This window comes from Entelurus aequoreus, linkage group LG11 (assembly GCF_033978785.1).
Source record: "Entelurus aequoreus isolate RoL-2023_Sb linkage group LG11, RoL_Eaeq_v1.1, whole genome shotgun sequence".
NCBI lineage: Eukaryota > Metazoa > Chordata > Actinopteri > Syngnathiformes > Syngnathidae > Entelurus > Entelurus aequoreus.
In genome coordinates, this window is record NC_084741.1 from 41,684,286 (window position 1) to 41,701,153 (window position 16,868).

General features: G+C 38.1%; 1 protein-coding gene across 1 annotated transcript in view; it reads right to left on the reverse strand.

Annotated features, from left to right (window-relative positions):
* Window positions 1-16,868, reverse strand: part of map1ab (microtubule-associated protein 1Ab) — a 69,299-nt gene that overhangs the window by 15,263 nt on the left and 37,168 nt on the right. The window contains exons 3-4 of the mRNA XM_062063294.1: window positions 1,413-1,495; window positions 323-460 (exon numbers count right to left, since the gene is read on the reverse strand). Coding sequence (XP_061919278.1) covers window positions 323-460; window positions 1,413-1,495 — 221 coding nt within the window. The remainder of the gene's footprint in view (window positions 1-322; window positions 461-1,412; window positions 1,496-16,868) is intronic.

Sequence of the window (16,868 nt, forward strand, 5' to 3'; positions counted from 1 at the left end):
CTGTAAGATTCTGGCAGCCATACAAAAAATATATTGAATTTCTGTTTGACATATTTTTACACTTACGGCAAACATTTTAAATGGTTAGTCATTGCCATGGAGGAACGGACTACATAAGGTTTTTTTTACATTTGCAATGTCCATAGAGACTTTTGATATGCACTATACAGTACTGGTCAACATTCTTGACCAATCTGTAGTACCAGTAATACAACCCTTTAATGTAAAATCAAAGCTGGTACTTAAAGCCTGTTACAGGTGTTCCAGTGCTACACTCCATCAGAGTACTGCTTGCTGGAACAGGACAGAAGAACAGACTCACCCCAGGATCTACGATGATACTAGCAAAGGTCTCGTAGGTGAAAACCCCCGTTTGAAGAAGAAGGCCACCGTGATCAGAGCTAAGGCCACTCAAGATCAGAAGCTTGTGTCCCGCCGAATCGGTGATGAGATATTGGATCTGGGAGACACACACGCACAAGAATGCGCGCACACACACACACACACACACACGCGCGCGCACACACATACATGCACAAACGCACGCGCACACGCACTAGCATCAAGGCGATTGCACTTCCATTGCGTCGACATGGACAAGATTTATTAATCGATTTCCTGCATATTTTAAATGCTGAGTCAGTGAGTTCTGATGTATTAACTTGCTCAAGTTATTTTGGGACTGACTTTTGGTCTAGCGATCCAACAATTTTGAATATGACCTAAAATTTCAAAAATAAGATACCGGTAAAAAGAAATTAGACCAGCTAAACAAACCGTTATAAAACCTGAACAAAACCTTTCCTTTTCTTATTTGTGGCCTTTTTTGGTTATATAGTGAGTAAGCGTAACAGTGCACATCTGCCGAAGAAGGTCATAATACCAACAACGTGTTACTATTAAAGAGCATTAATTATATAATTAATTACATTATATTAAAAATTGCAGTAGCGTGATTTTCTATGCAGTTACCTTAGTTCTATGGGACAGCTTGATTCTATTCTCAGGATTTCTTATTGGAAAAATTAATTTAAATTACAAATAAACTGAAAATTGAACAGCATTATAAACGAGGGTCTATTCCAATTCTAGCGTGCACAATTTTATGAATACAAAAAAAAAAATATATATATATATATATATATATATATATATATATATATATATATATATATATATATATATATATATATATATATATATATATATATATATATATATATATATATACACACATATATACAGTATGTATATACAGGTATATACACACAATTTTCACTCATGAATTAGGTATAATATTCCTAATTTAGCCAAAAACACAACAATGAGTTCAAAAACTGTTAATCATTAATCAATTAATCACAACATCTGAATCCGGGTTCTGAGTTTTTTGACTGAACGAGGGACCTCACCTCAGATACGACAGTGTCTTGTGAGGGGTTGACCAGCACCACCGTCTCTAGTACATCGCTTTTGTAGTGGAGAGTCCTTTGCCCTGCACAAAAACATGAAAATACACATCAGCAGATGTTTTTTTTTTTGTTTTTTTAAACTTTTGTTTATTGGTGGGTTGCAATCACGTGACTTAGTGGCAGTTCCAGGTTTCCGGCGACGGTCTAGAGCCCTATTAGGCAACTGTTTATTTACCTGCATCAGTTCAGATTTGGGCATTTTTTAAAAGGTTTGGAGGCAAATATATAAGCGATCATGAAAAAAATTTTTGGGATGAATTTGATTTTTACACTCTTAAGAAAAATTATTTTAAAAAAAAGTTTTAAACCATTTTTTATCACCAACACCTTACTCACAAGGATTTAGAGAAGAAAACATAATGTCTTTACATGTGAGAGGTCCACAAATTAATAGGGGTGTAACGGTACGTGTATTTGTGTTGAACCGTTTCGGTACGGGGGTTTCGGTTCGGTTCGGAGGTGTACCGAACGAGTACACATGCTAGCAGCAACCGGGCTAGGACAACATGTAAAAGCCAGAGCTGGAAGACCCTCCTGCCTCGTTAAGATCTACCGTTTGGGAACACTTTGGCTGTGCGATACAACAATGGAGCACGGAGGTTTGCCGACATTGTTCAGCAGCTGCTTCTGACAACACGTCAAACATGTGTTGCACCTTTCCTGCTTCCCGCTTCCGGACCGTAGTCGAGGAGCGCAGGGGAGCCACTCCTCCAGGGCCGATGTATTCTCGGGGCAACACCCTTCACTCTACCCGGCAGTGGGTCTCCACAGCTCCGGACTCCAGGGTAAATGACGAGTCCGGCGATTAGTTGCAAATCGTGGCTTTATTGAGGTCTTGCACACAGCCAATCCAACAAAACACTAGCCACTCCCGTACTCACGCTACCGCTCCCTCACCTCGCTCGCCCACACACTCACTTCACATGCTGTCAAATATTAAAGGGCCACACACACACATACGCTACTCTCATAACACATGTTAACCCATTTGAAGCGTCACCACCGCATTCAAGCAGCCAATCCTCGGCGAGTCAGGCAGGGCTAAAGCAATAACAAATGTTTTTATAGCAGCAGATATAAGTCCATATTGCATTAAAAACTACATTTTGACCCACTTCTATGGTGGAAGAACAATGAGCCCATATATCCTCTTACTGCCAAGTTAGCCAGGATGGGGGGGAGAAAAGTTAATCTGAGGCCGAGTTGACTTGAAACTGTTTAATGTTGCACTTTTTATATGTAGAAGAAAAGTTTTGTCATTTTATTTAATCTGAGCAACAACTTGAGGCAGTTTAATGTTGATTAACGTGGACCCCGACTTAAACAAGTTGAAAAACTTATCCGGGTGTTACCATTTAGTGGTCAATTGTATGGAATATGTACTGTACTGTGAAATGTACTAATAAAAGTCTCAATCAATCAATCAAAAAAAGCACTTTATATGTAGAAAGGTTTTGTTAAGAATTACAATTATATAGCGCTTTTCTAGACACTCAAAGCGCTTCACAGAGATGAGAGAATACATCATTCATTCACTCCACATTCACACCTGGTGGTGGTAAGCTACATTTGTAGCCACAGCTGCCCTGGGGTAAACTGACGGAAGCGTGGCTGCCAGTTTGCGCCTACGGCCCCTCCAACCACCACCCATCATTCATTCATCAGTGGAGCGGCACTGGGGGTAAGGGTGAAGTGTCCTGCCCAAGGACACAACGGCAGTGATTTGGATGGCAAGAGGCGGGGAGCCAACCTGCAACCCTCAAGTTTCTGGAACAAAGTGATTTAATCGAGAGTAACTTCTGGCTTAGCCTACTACATTTTCCAAGTGGCATGCCCAACACTGACCATTTATGACTGTAGGTCTTGGCCGTCTGTTTCAAGGGGTGAGGGCGAGCGTTAAGATGAAGGGGCAAAGTTTAAGGGGAAGAATTGGGATTCAGGTCTGCCTAATACCATCGGAACCTCTTCAACTTGCCACTTCCTGCGTCCTTATTGGGGTCAATCACTAAATAGAGACACGCAACCTACTTCATGCTGCATTGACGCACAAATACAAGTTGGAAATAGGTCACAGGAGTCTGTTGGGTATTGAAACCTCAATTTCTCATCTTCTCAACATCGCCTCTTACCAACTCCTCCTTGACTTGAGGTATTCACGCGAGCGCGAACACGAGGTGAGGATAGTACACCACTCTCCTCCCACACAGAGGTGAGGCTCCTAAATCCCCTCTGTGTCCGCACTGATGGAGCTCCTATTATTAGCGACAGCTCCTCAATTACGATCTCGTTAGTTTTTATGGCTTCTTCAGTCCTCTTTATTCATCACTCAGCTAAATGAAGATTATGTCAAAAGAGCAAAGCTGAACTCGAGCACTGCAAAGTCATCTGTGACAACACTGTTTCATAAAATAATTGGTATTCCTCCTCCACAATCTCCAATAAATCTCCCGGCATCATTGGCACTTCCCCCGATGATCGAAGTATGCGTTCGGAGTGTTCTAGTATACAACAGTCAACTTTATTGTCTATTCTTCACATGTACAAGACATACAAGGACTCAAAATGACGTTTTCAGCACAGTCCCACTCAAGAGCTGGCAACCATTACAGGGAGAGAGCAGGACCACTGACGGGGCCTTAAAAAGGTATTCTTTACAGGTAAACATTTGGGGGGGAGAATAAAAAAATATTCAGTCTAATGCTGGACTCCCAGGGAGCGGGTACAGACTGAGGCCAGAAAAAAAAACCTCAATAGCCATGGCACACATAAAGAAGTTACAAAGAATACACAAGACTTGCAACAGAGGGGAGGGAGTGGGGGCTACGGAGGCAGGCTGCTCAGCCGTCTGTCACCCCTAAGGGATTCAAGCGGTGGTGAAGGCGTGGGGAATGAATGGTACTGTAGAAAAAGCACCCTAAAAAAAAAAATTGTGCAAGACGTTTATAACCGCCCTTTCTTTGGTCTACACAATGCACCAAGGAGCTCACAAAATAAAACAGATTAGATTTGAGGAAAAATAATACTAAAACTACTGAAATAATCTGTCCTTTCACCTAGTTGATTTTAGTTAATATAACATCCTAAATTAAGATTTGTATTTTTGGAAATTATCAGGACGATTAAGATAGAAATAAGTATGGGGTGAGTTTTCCTTGCCCGTATGTGGGCTCTGTACCAAGGATGTCGTTGTGGCTTGTACAGCCCTTTGAGACACTTGTGATTTAGGGCTATATAAATAAACATTGATTGATTGATCCTAAATTTTTGTTTAGTACAGTAGCATCGCTAACCCAACAAGGGACTCCTCCCAGTAGCTCCACCCACTCAGCAGATGACTTTATGAATTTCTTTAATAAGAAAATTGAAGTCATTAGAAAAGAGATTAAAGACAATGCATCTCAGCTACAACTGGGTTCTATTAACACAGATACGACTGTATATACGACGGATACCGCCCTCCAAAATAGTTTCTCCCTCTTTGATGAAATAACATTGGAGGAATTGTTAAAATGTGTAAATGGGACAAAACAAACAACATGTTTACTTGACCCAATTCCTGGGAAACTTATCAAGGAGCTTTTTGTATTATTAGGTCCATCAGTATTAAATATTATAAACTTATCACTTTCCTCTGGTACTGTTCCCCTAGCATTCAAAAAAGCGGTTATTCATCCTCTACTCAAAAGACCTAACCTCGATCCTGACCTCATGGTAAACTACCGGCCGGTGTCCCACCTTCCGTTTATCTCGAAAATTCTCGAAAAAATTGTCGCACAGCAGCTAAATGAACACTTAGCGTCTAACAATCTCCGTGAACCTTTTCAATCCGGTTTCAGGGCAAATCACTCTACGGAGACAGCCCTCGCAAAAATGACTAATGATCTATTGCTAACGATGGATTCTGATGCGTCATCTATGTTGCTGCTTCTTGATCTTAGCGCCGCTTTCGATACTGTTGATCATAATATTTTATTAGAGCGTATCAAAACGCGTATTGGTATGTCAGACTTAGCCTTATCTTGGTTTAACTCTTATCTTACTGACAGGATGCAGTGTGTCTCCCATAACAATGTGACCTCGGACTATGTTAAGGTAACGTGCGGAGTTCCCCAGGGTTCGGTTCTTGGCCCTGCACTCTTTAGTATTTACATGCTGCCGCTAGGTGACATCATACGCAAATACGGTGTTAGCTTTCACTGTTATGCGGATGACACCCAACTCTACATGCCCCTAAAGTTGACCAACACGCCGGATTGTAGTCAGCTGGAGGCGTGTCTTAATGAAATTAAACAATGGATGTCCGCTAACTTTTTGCAACTCAACACCAAGAAAACGGAAATGCTGATTATCGGTCCTGCTCAACACCGACATCTATTTAATAATAACACCTTAACATTTGACAACCAAACAATTAAACAAGGCGACTCGGTAAAGAATCTGGGTATTATCTTCGACCCAACTCTCTCGTTTGAGTCACACATTAAGAGTGTTACTAAAACGGCCTTCTTTCATCTCCGTAATATCGCTAAAATTCGTTCCATTTTGTCCACAAGCGATGCTGAGATCATTATCCATGCGTTCGTTACATCTCGTCTCGATTACTGTAACGTTTTATTTTCGGGCCTCCCTATGTCTAGCATTAAAAGATTACAGATGGTACAAAATGCGGCTGCTAGACTTTTGACAAAAACAAGAAAGTTTGATCATATTATGCCTATACTGGCTCACTTGCACTGGCTTCCTGTGCACCTAAGATGCGACTTTAAGGTTTTACTACTTACGTATAAAATACTACACGGTCAAGCTCCTGCCTATCTTGCCGATTGTATTGTACCATATGTCCCGGCAAGAAATCTGCGTTCAAAGAACTCCGGCTTATTAGTGATTCCCAGAGCCCAAAAAAAGTCTGCGGGCTATAGAGCGTTTTCTATTCGGGCTCCAATACTATGGAATGCCCTCCCGGTAAAAGTTAGAGATGCTACCTCAGTAGAAGCATTTAAGTCTCATCTTAAAACTCATTTGTATACTCTAGCCTTGAAATAGACTCCCTTTTTAGACCAGTTGATCTGCCGTTTCTTTTCTTTTCTTTTCTACTCTGCTCCGGGGTGGACCGCTAGCCTGTTCATCGGATGGGGACATCTCTACGCTGCTGACCCGTCTCCGCTCGGGATGGTTCCTGCTGGCCCCACCATGGACTGGACTTTCGCTGATGTGTTGGACTTTCACAATATTATGTCAGACCCACTCGACATCCATTGCTTTCGGTCTCCCCTAGAGGGGGGGGGGGGTTACCCACATATGCGGTCCTCTCCAAGGTTTCTCATAGTCATTCACATTGACGTCCCACTGGGGTGAGTTTTCCTTGCCCGTATGTGGGCTCTGTACCGAGGATGTCGTTGTGGCTTGTACAGCCCTTTGAGACACTTGTGATTTAGGGCTATATAAATAAACATTGATTGATTAATTGATTGATTGATTATGTTCTGAACACCAGCATTATTCAACTTGCAATTCTTAAATAAGGCATCTTCTGTGTCCTGTTCCTGTCTAATTTGTGCTGCAGTGCTTGGTTTTCGGGGTAGGGGGCGGGGCCACCTGCCGGCACACCTGATACTCGTTTCCGCCTGACTACTTAAATTCTCTAGTCCCTTCACACAGCACCGGTAGATTCCTGATGGTTCCCCCCTTCGAGTCATGTTCGTATCCTCTCCTCCGGCTCCACTCGAGCTTATCGTTTCCTGTGTTAGCTGTTTTCTCTCGTCCATAGCGTGTCTGTCAAAGCACTTTGAGTACCTTGAAGGTAGAAAAGCGCTATACAAGTATAACCCATTTATCATTTATTTACTCGCATGGATTCTTCATTCATCACGCCAAGCAATGTTTGCAGGTTTTACAATATAACTACAACTGTTAATTTTTACTCAACCGTCCCATGTATGATGTTTGTAGGAGTGTTTTCATGCCTATTTGCACGTGCAAGCGTCATTAGCATTAGCTAATAGGCTAACATGTTTACGAGTGTCTGTGTTAGTATTATTAACTTACAATGGAATTCTGTTTGTATTGTTTCAGTTTGGTAAATTCGCCAAAACATCATTGGAGAGCTAGCTTCCGCAGCTAGTGGGTCCATGACAATGACTTCTGTTTTGTTTGATCAGCCGTTTTACTGCCGTGTTACAGGTACAGTTTGAAAACAATTAATGTATGTAAATAAACACCTACAGAATCTTTCTGTGTAAATAACTCATTTCACAACGTAAATATCCGGTGCGGCTAATATATGGATAAACATTTTGCGTTTTTTAGTCTGGAAAATACGAGAATCAATGCAAGCACGACACACACGAGCTGATTAATGATAGCCAAGGCGTTTTGCTTGCCATGGCAGCAGATACAACTCGCCCTGGTTAAAATACTAGCGTGCTCTATTCCCTGTGTGATAAATAAAATCTGACATTACCAAGTTATTGCGCAAACAAAAAGACATTAAAGTTGAATTGCTTGGGGGACTTGGTGGTTTGCGACGCTTAGGGAAGTCAAGCGTCGGATCTTTGGAGGTGAACTCTCACTCTTTGGGCCAACAGGAAGAACTTAATGTTTCTGCTCTTTGCTGACCCACGTCTTATAAATATCCCACATGTGAACTCCCTAAACGAGAGCGGTCCGCTTAAAGGAGACTAACTGATCCAGATAGTGTTCCACATTCACACGACCATGAGGGGGCGGAATGAGAAGAGACGGGGTAAAGAAAATATCCGTTAGCTGTGGAGTTCAGGACTGATTTTGTAGTCTGTGGGGTTTTTTTTGTTGAAATGAACTCCGTTGAAGTTAGTAAATTAGGCCGCCAGGTCATGACGCGCGCCTTCATGAACACGTCAGCTGGTCTTAATCTCATTTCACTGACGAGCGCGTATTGATTCCCAGGATTTTCGGAGAAAGTGTCGGGAAGTGGGCTGGAAAGCTAAAAGACAAATTGGAGCATTCCAAACAAATGCCTCTGTGAGAACAAAGCAATTAAATATTTGTGAAAATGGCAGGAGATGAAAATGAGTCCGACATGCTCTGAACTTCTGTCTTTGATAGCGGACTTAATCGTCCCTGAAAAGATCGTTCTAACATTTGACCTCAGCACAATTCAAACAAGCACAATAATAAAAATACAGTGGAACCTCGATTTACGGACTTACTTAGTTCTTGAACTTGGTTCGTAAAACAAAAAGTTTGTATAGTGAAGCAAATTTCTCCATAAAAAACTATGTAAATATGAATAATGGGTTCCAACCTCGACACAAGTCCATATTTTAGTGAAGGTTTGTACATTTTGAACACAATATACATCAAATATAACAAGGGGGAGATGGATCAAATATCTCCTTACTAACAAGCCAAAAAAACAACGACAAGCTAAACTGTCTTGTATGCGCTGCTCTGCCAGCAGAAGCACACGCACAATAGTCCCTTTGTTGCCCTCACAAACGATCAGAAATCACAAATATCCTTAACTTTAACAAAAAAAAGTAAAATCCACTTACATGAACATTGGCAATATATATACATACATATACATACACACATACACATTCATACATACATATATATATATATATATATATATATATATATATATATATATATATATATATATATATATATATATATATATATATATATATATATATATATATATATATATATATATATATGTAGTCGACTTACGGCCCCAACCAAATTTTTTTTAGCCCAATGCAGCTCCCAAGTCAAAACATTTGGACACCCCTGATATAGACAACATGTGATATAAATTTTGCAGACGGTGAAGTTTTCAATACTATCGTTATATCGTGATAAAGCATGTTAATGACACATTCTAGCTGTGTCTACAAATTTGACAGCAACAAGCGAACAAACATTTACGCAACGCACTGTTGAATTCTCGAAAGCGGCTAATGTTCCCCCACAGTGCTAAGCAGCTTCTAAGTCAATAATCTTCGCACCAATGGCGGCAAATAAACAGTTTCTTACAAGTGGCATTATCACTGGAGGGCAGGGAATAGCTAAACATGCTGCATACACACCGTAAACGCCAACTGCAAGCTAGAGCATTTGAATGTAAACAAAGGTGGCCTCTACTACTACGTCAGTACAAATACGAGTGAGGAGACTCCGGCTGGTGTGCTCGCCGGCAAATTTCATAAATAAATAAACAAACAGCCTGGAAGAACTTCAGATGAATCTGTGACCAAATTTTGTGCAAATAAATGACATGCATTTAAATAAAACATGAAACATGTTCCTGGATGACATTCTGACAATACCATTGCATTTGTGTACAAATATTGGGGTCTTTTCTTAAGCTAATTTTAATTGTGCAAGCGAGTAATCAGCTGAGATTAATCATGATTCATCCAATTTCCAAAACGTGAAAATATCAAAATGGCCCTTCCACACTTGATTTTTCAGTATGCGGCTCCTGGTGGAAAAATGTTTAGATCACCACTGATCTAAAATATTAGAAGCTGTCAAGGTAAAAAATATAATATAACTAAAATATAAACAGAGTTGAAGTTAGTTAGTGAATAAAGAAAATAAAAAATTTAACTAACTTATGAGATCGTTTGAAAAATATTAGAAGCCGTCAAAAAATATATACCTAGAATATAGACAAAGTTTGGTTAGTTGGTTAATGAAAACATAAAATAATACTAACTTATTAATTAATTTGAAAAATATTAGAAGCTCTCAAAATAAAAATAAAATAAACTTAAAATATATACAAAGTTTAATTAGTTAATTAAACATTTTTAATAATACCAACTTATGAGTTAATTTGAAAAATATAAGTTCTCAAAATAAAAATAAAATACACTTAAAATATAAACAAAATTTAATTAGTTAGTCAATTTTAAAAAATAATACTAACTTATGAGTTGATTTGAAAAATATTAGAAGTTCTCAAAATTAAAAATAAAATAAACTTAAAATATAAAAAAGGTTTCGTTAGTTAGTTAATTAAAACAATAAAATAATACTAACCTATGAGTTAATTTGAAAAATGTTAGGAGCTTTAAAAATAAAAACAAAATACACTTAAAATATAAACAAAGTTGAATTAGTTAGTTAATTGAAAAAATTAAATAATACTAACTTATGAGTTAATTTAAAAAATATTAGAATTTCTCGAAATAAAGAATAAAATAAACTTAAAATATAAACAAAGCTGAATTAGTTAGTTAATTTAAAAAAATAAAATAATTGTAAGTTATGAGATCATTTGAAAAATATTAGAAGTTCGTAAAATGTTTATGTACCTAAAATATAAACATAGTTTATTTGGTTGGTTGATTAAAAAATAAAATACTAACTTAATTAATTAAAAACATTATAACAACCATAATAACCACTGTTAAATGTCTAACTGAACATTATTATTTTTGTACAGGCAGAAGTTTATACAGTTACACAATTGTATTATTATTTTTATTCTATTCTCACATGGGAAAAAAACACAGAAAAAATGGTAAGAAAAAGAGCAAAAAAAAAATCGATAATCGATATTGTGTCACCAATAATACAAAGCTGACACAATATCTGTTGTTTAGGGTTTTTAAAAATAAAAATATAGATGTTTTGACTTTTCAGTATGCGATATTTTGATTTGAGAATCCATATTAGAGCATCGATATTTCAGTATCGTTCAGCACATCACTACTTTGTAACCCATTTTGAAACATATATTACCATAACATATGGCGATATACACAGCGTTATCGCGGGAGGCTGCAGTAGATATCGCAACATACATTTAATCGCATCAGTTCTCCCCCCAACAGCTCAGCTATGACATCATCATCACGGGTCCGCCATCTTGGAACATACACCCGACACAACTCGCCTTCCTCCCACCTCAGAATGGGACAACCGGACTGCGGCAGTGTTGATCGTGGACTCAAACTCCAAAGGCTGGAACGGAGGAACAGTCTGCCTTACTAAGACACCCCCCCTAACACCGCTGTTATTCACGTAAAGACATATTGGGGGTGGGCCGGCCATCCAGTGCGAGAAAAGGCCGCCATTGTCACTCCGGGGATGTTGGCCAAGTGTGGACGCCAACTATGACATCACTCACGTCCTGAAAAGTCCTGAAGGAGAAGCTGAAAGCAATCATACACACACACACACGCACGGGCACACACACACACACGCACACACTGCACAGGCTGCCAAAACATCCGCATCACAATGTGTGAGCTCTTTCACGCAAACATTCCCCACACAGTTCCTTGGCAGCACAAATACACACAATGTCTTTGGTGTCCATATTGACAACAACACACTCTGTGTGTGCGTTGTTGTGTGTGTGTGTGTGTGTGTTCTTGCTTGTCTGCCCTTCTTGAGACATCAACAAGGAAAAGTACCTTTCATATGAGGACAGGTGAACAAGTTAGGACCGAAATCATGATCACAATACTGAAAACCATTGCATCTAATAGAGAATGTCTCATTTGCACCCCTGGTGGTGAAATCTATCAAAATGAGGGTTGTCCCAAAAAGGAGGGATTTTCAACGTGTACTGTGTGTCGGTTTTAAAAGTGCTACCCCTCTGGTCAACATATGAAATAACAAGTGTGTGTAAAAATTTGAAGTGCTCCCCCTCTGGCCAACATATGTAATAACAAGTGTGTGTAAGAAATTGAAATGCGCCCCCTTTGACCAAAATTCTTCTTTTTTTTTTTTAAATAAATAAATATGTATATAGAGACATACTGTACTAACTTGAAGTAAATAATGAAGAAAAAAACAATTACAAACAAAAACACAAAGCCTAAATGAGGGCTGAGCGCCACCTAGTTTGACTGAAATAAGTAAAAAGGTAAGAAAAGATTGGTAAAAAAGAAGGACTGGAAGAGACATGTCAGCAACACACATGCGACACGTCATTCATCACAGTGATGCAGCGCAGACAGGAAGTGTGTGTCGGAGCTGTCAACAATAACCTTCCCTCTCACAATGATTCATTCAGTCTGTCGAGGTTGGAAAAACAGCAACGACAAAAAAAAAAAGGAATGTGCCGTTCCGCCATTGACTTGAGGTGATAATAAAAGAAGAAGAAATCCTTTGTGAAAGTGGGAGGCGGTTAAATTAGCCGCAGAACGATTAGTAGGCCGCTTGTTTGGAGCGCTCTGAGGCGGGAGACCCTCAGGGAATGACTGACTACTCTGTGAAATTGCTAAATAAAACCTCACGGATATGCGAGTCTGCAGGGGGAGCCAATCTTGTACACGCTTAGATGCCAAGAGTTTATATTGGCAGTGTAGAAAAATTGTAAGAGACGTCTTGACGAACAAATTTCATTGTCGAATCTTATTCCTTCCATCACATAGTCAATGATTGGTCAACTATGTGCTTTTTTTAATGCTACCATGTATGCTACATGTACGCGAGCGTGTATGTTAGCATGTATGTCAGCAGGTATGCTAGCACGTATGCTGCATGTATGTCAGCATATATGCTACATGCATGCTACCTGTATGCCAGCATGTATGCTAGCTTATATAACATGTATGTTACATGAATGCTAACATATATGTTACATTTATGTTAGCATGTATTCTACATGTATGTTACCATATATGCTACATGTATGCTAGCTTATATAACATGTATGTTACATGTATGCTAACACATATGCAAGCATATATGCTACATGTATGTTAGCATGTATGCTAAATGTATGCTAGCATATATGTTAGCATGTATGCAACATGTATGTTAGCATTTATGACATGTATGCTACAAGAATGCTAGCATTTATGCTACAATAATGCTAGCATGTATGCTAACACGTATGCAAGCATATATGCTATATTTATGTTAGCATGTATGCTAGCATATATGTTAGCATGTATGCAACATGTATGTTAGCATTTTTGCTATAGGTATGCTACAAAAATTCTAGCATTTATGCTACAAGAATGGTAGCATATATGCTACATGCATGCTACATGTATGCCAGCATGTATGCTAGCACGTATGCTGCATTTATGTACATGTATGTTAGCATATGCTACATGTATGCCAGCATGTATGCTATCTTATATAACATGTATGCTAACATGTATGTTAGCATATATGTTACATTTATGTTAGCATGTATGCTACATGTAATCTAGCATATATGTTAGCATTTATGCTACATTTATACTACATGTATACTAGCATGTATGCTACAAGTATGGTACATGTATGCTAGCATGTATATTAGCATGTATGATACATGTATGCCAGAATTCATGATAGCACTTATGCTATATGTATGCTAGCATGTATATTAGCATGTATGATACATGTATGCCAGCATTCATGATAGCACTTATGCTATATGTATGCTAGCATGTACACTACCGTTCAAAAGTTTGGGGTCACCCAAACAATTTTGTGGAATAGCCTTCATTTCTAAGAACAAGAATAGACTGTCGAGTTTCAGATGAAAGTTCTCTTTTTCTGGCCATTTTGAGCGTTTAATTGACCCCACAAATGTGATGCTCCAGAAACTCAATCTGCTCCAAGGAAGGTCAGTTTTGTAGCCTCTGTAACGAGCTAAACTGTTTTCAGATGTGTGAACATGATTGCACAAGGGTTTTCTAATCATCAATTAGCCTTCTGAGCCAATGACCAAACACATTGTACCATTAGAACACTGGAGTGATAGTTGCTAGAAATGGGCCTCTATACACCTATGTTGATATTGCACCAAAAACCAGACATTTGCAGCTAGAATAGTCATTTACCACGTGTATTTAAGTTAAGACTAGTTTAAAGTTATCTTCATTGAAAAATAAGGACATTTCAATGTGACCCCAAACTTTTGAACGGTAGTGTATGTTAGCATGTATTTTACTGTAACCCGCCTGGGTCAGTCCCTGCTTTCTGTCCCGCCCAGGATGAGAGACAAACATGCTATCTCCCCAGCCAAAAGCCCGAGCTCTCAACCCGGTAACCAGCACTACTCTTGAGGTTGTCAGGGAGTGACACATGACACAGCCACACTGGCTGGCCTCCGTTACACCACATGTATGTCATGTTCTTTTCTTCTCAATAAAACATCCAAGTTTTGGTCTTAATACGCTAGTACTTGCTAGTGTCATTTATTGAACAACCGTACAATACACACATCTTCTACGTCTCTTTTCAACCTCCAGTCTACACATAGCTTTTATGTGTGACTGCCATCTAGTGGTAAAACTGATCATTACAATTTTGACTTTTTCCACCTCCAGAAGGCTAAAACACGCATAAGGAAATAAACACGGCACAGACTGAATGGTTTAATGGAGCCCTGGGCTGTGTCGGAGTGGAAAGAGAACCATCAAACTTGTTCATCTCGACTAGTAAAACCCGTTAAAAGGTTTCCTTGCGGAAGGATCATTACCATTGGCAGAGAGACGCTACACCTCCGGGTGGAGGCCGTGTGTGTTCTGCCGCACGTCGTGTTCACATTTGAACCGATACAGTACCAATTCCTGTTACGTGAGAACGGGTGCCGTTACTGTACGGTACCAGTTTTTGCAATTAAAATCAACAGAAGCGGGCAAGTTTGTAGAAAATCAGCTGAAAATGACGACCTGTGGAGCGCTCATACGTCTTGGCATGAATAGCTTTCAAAATATATATTGTGCGGTCAGCTTCTGTGAAATATTTGCCCGACGGCTACATCGCAACAACACAGTAGGGTAGGAGGGGTCAAACGCGACACCTGGCCCCGCCCTAACATTATCACCTGACCACCTCCCGATGTTACAGCTAAAAAGCGCTGAAATAGACGTTGACAAGCAGGACAAGGCAGGAGGGACAACGTGAAGAGAGGACAACAATTGAGCTGGATTACCTCAATCCCTTTATTTTGAAGATCAGCTCTAATTAACTAACAGCAACACATGTAGCATCCAGGTTAACAATGACATGCTTTTATTTTGAAGCTCATTTTTATTTTTTATTTAATGTATTTCTTTTTTTATGTAATTATTTATTATTTTACCTATTTATTTGTAATTATTTTTTCATTTATTTTATTGTTTTTTTATTTTTTATTTCTTCTTTCTCTTTTAATGATTTATTTTTCAAAGAAGAAGAAAAAAAAATCTATAAAAAAAAAAAAAAAGAAGCTTGTTTTGCACTGAACAGGAAGTCGCCACGTGCACGGAAAAAAAATCTTAATTTTTTTTGGTATTTATTTTACATATTTATTTGTAATTATTTTTTCATTTATTTTATTCTTGTTGTTTTGTTTTTTCTTTCTCTTTTAATTATTTATTTTTTAAAGCAAAAAAACAAAAAAAATCTATAAAAAAAGAAGCTTGTTTTGCACTGAATGGGAAGTCGCCGCGTGCACGGAAAAAAAATCATAATTTTTTTATGTATTTATTTGACATATTTATTTGTAATTATTTTTTATTTATTAAATTTTTCTTCTTCTTTCTTTTTTAATTAATTATTTTTTAAAACAAAAACAAAAATCAATTCAAAAAAGAAGCTTGTTTTGCACTGAACAGGAAGTCGCCTCGTGCACGGAAAAAAATCATAATTTTTTTATGCATTTATTTTACATATTTATTTGTAATTATTTTTTCATTTATTTTATTGTTGTTGTTTTTTTATTTCTTCTTTCTCTTTTAATTATTAATTTTTTAAAGCAAAAAACAAAACAAATCAATAAAAAAAAGAAGCTTGTTTTGCACTGAACAGGAAGTCACCGCGTGCACGTTTCAATGACGTGCAATACCGAATCGCCGCGAATAGGCTGCTCGATGGATGTGTCCAAACTTGTAGTGAAGCAACACATTTAATTCCAACAGTACCTATACAAGTTCACCAGGTGGCAGTATCGCTCTGCAAACAACTTCCTGTTTCCTCACGTTGAGGCGTCCCAAGTGTTGCTCTGTTGTTCAAATAAGAATGTATGTTTACTGCTGAGCTGCACCAACACAGACCTCCGAAGATGATATTTGTCTAATACCAGGCCGCTTCTAAGTTAGCAAACCTTTCTTTGTTTACAATGTATATTTTCTGTTGTATTTACCTTTCTTATATTTTTATGCTGCCATTTTTTATTATATATATACATATATATACATATACATATACATATATATATATATATATATATATATATATATATATATATATATATATATATATATATATATATATATATATATATATATATACATAATATGTATATATTACATATATGTTATATTATATAGTATTATATGTTATATTATATAGTATTATATATTATGGTACATTTTTGTTTTCGCCTTCTTTTTGTGCATTATCCTTTCCATCCTTTGTAACTGAGCTACTGTGTGGAACAATTTCCCTTGTGGATCATTAAAG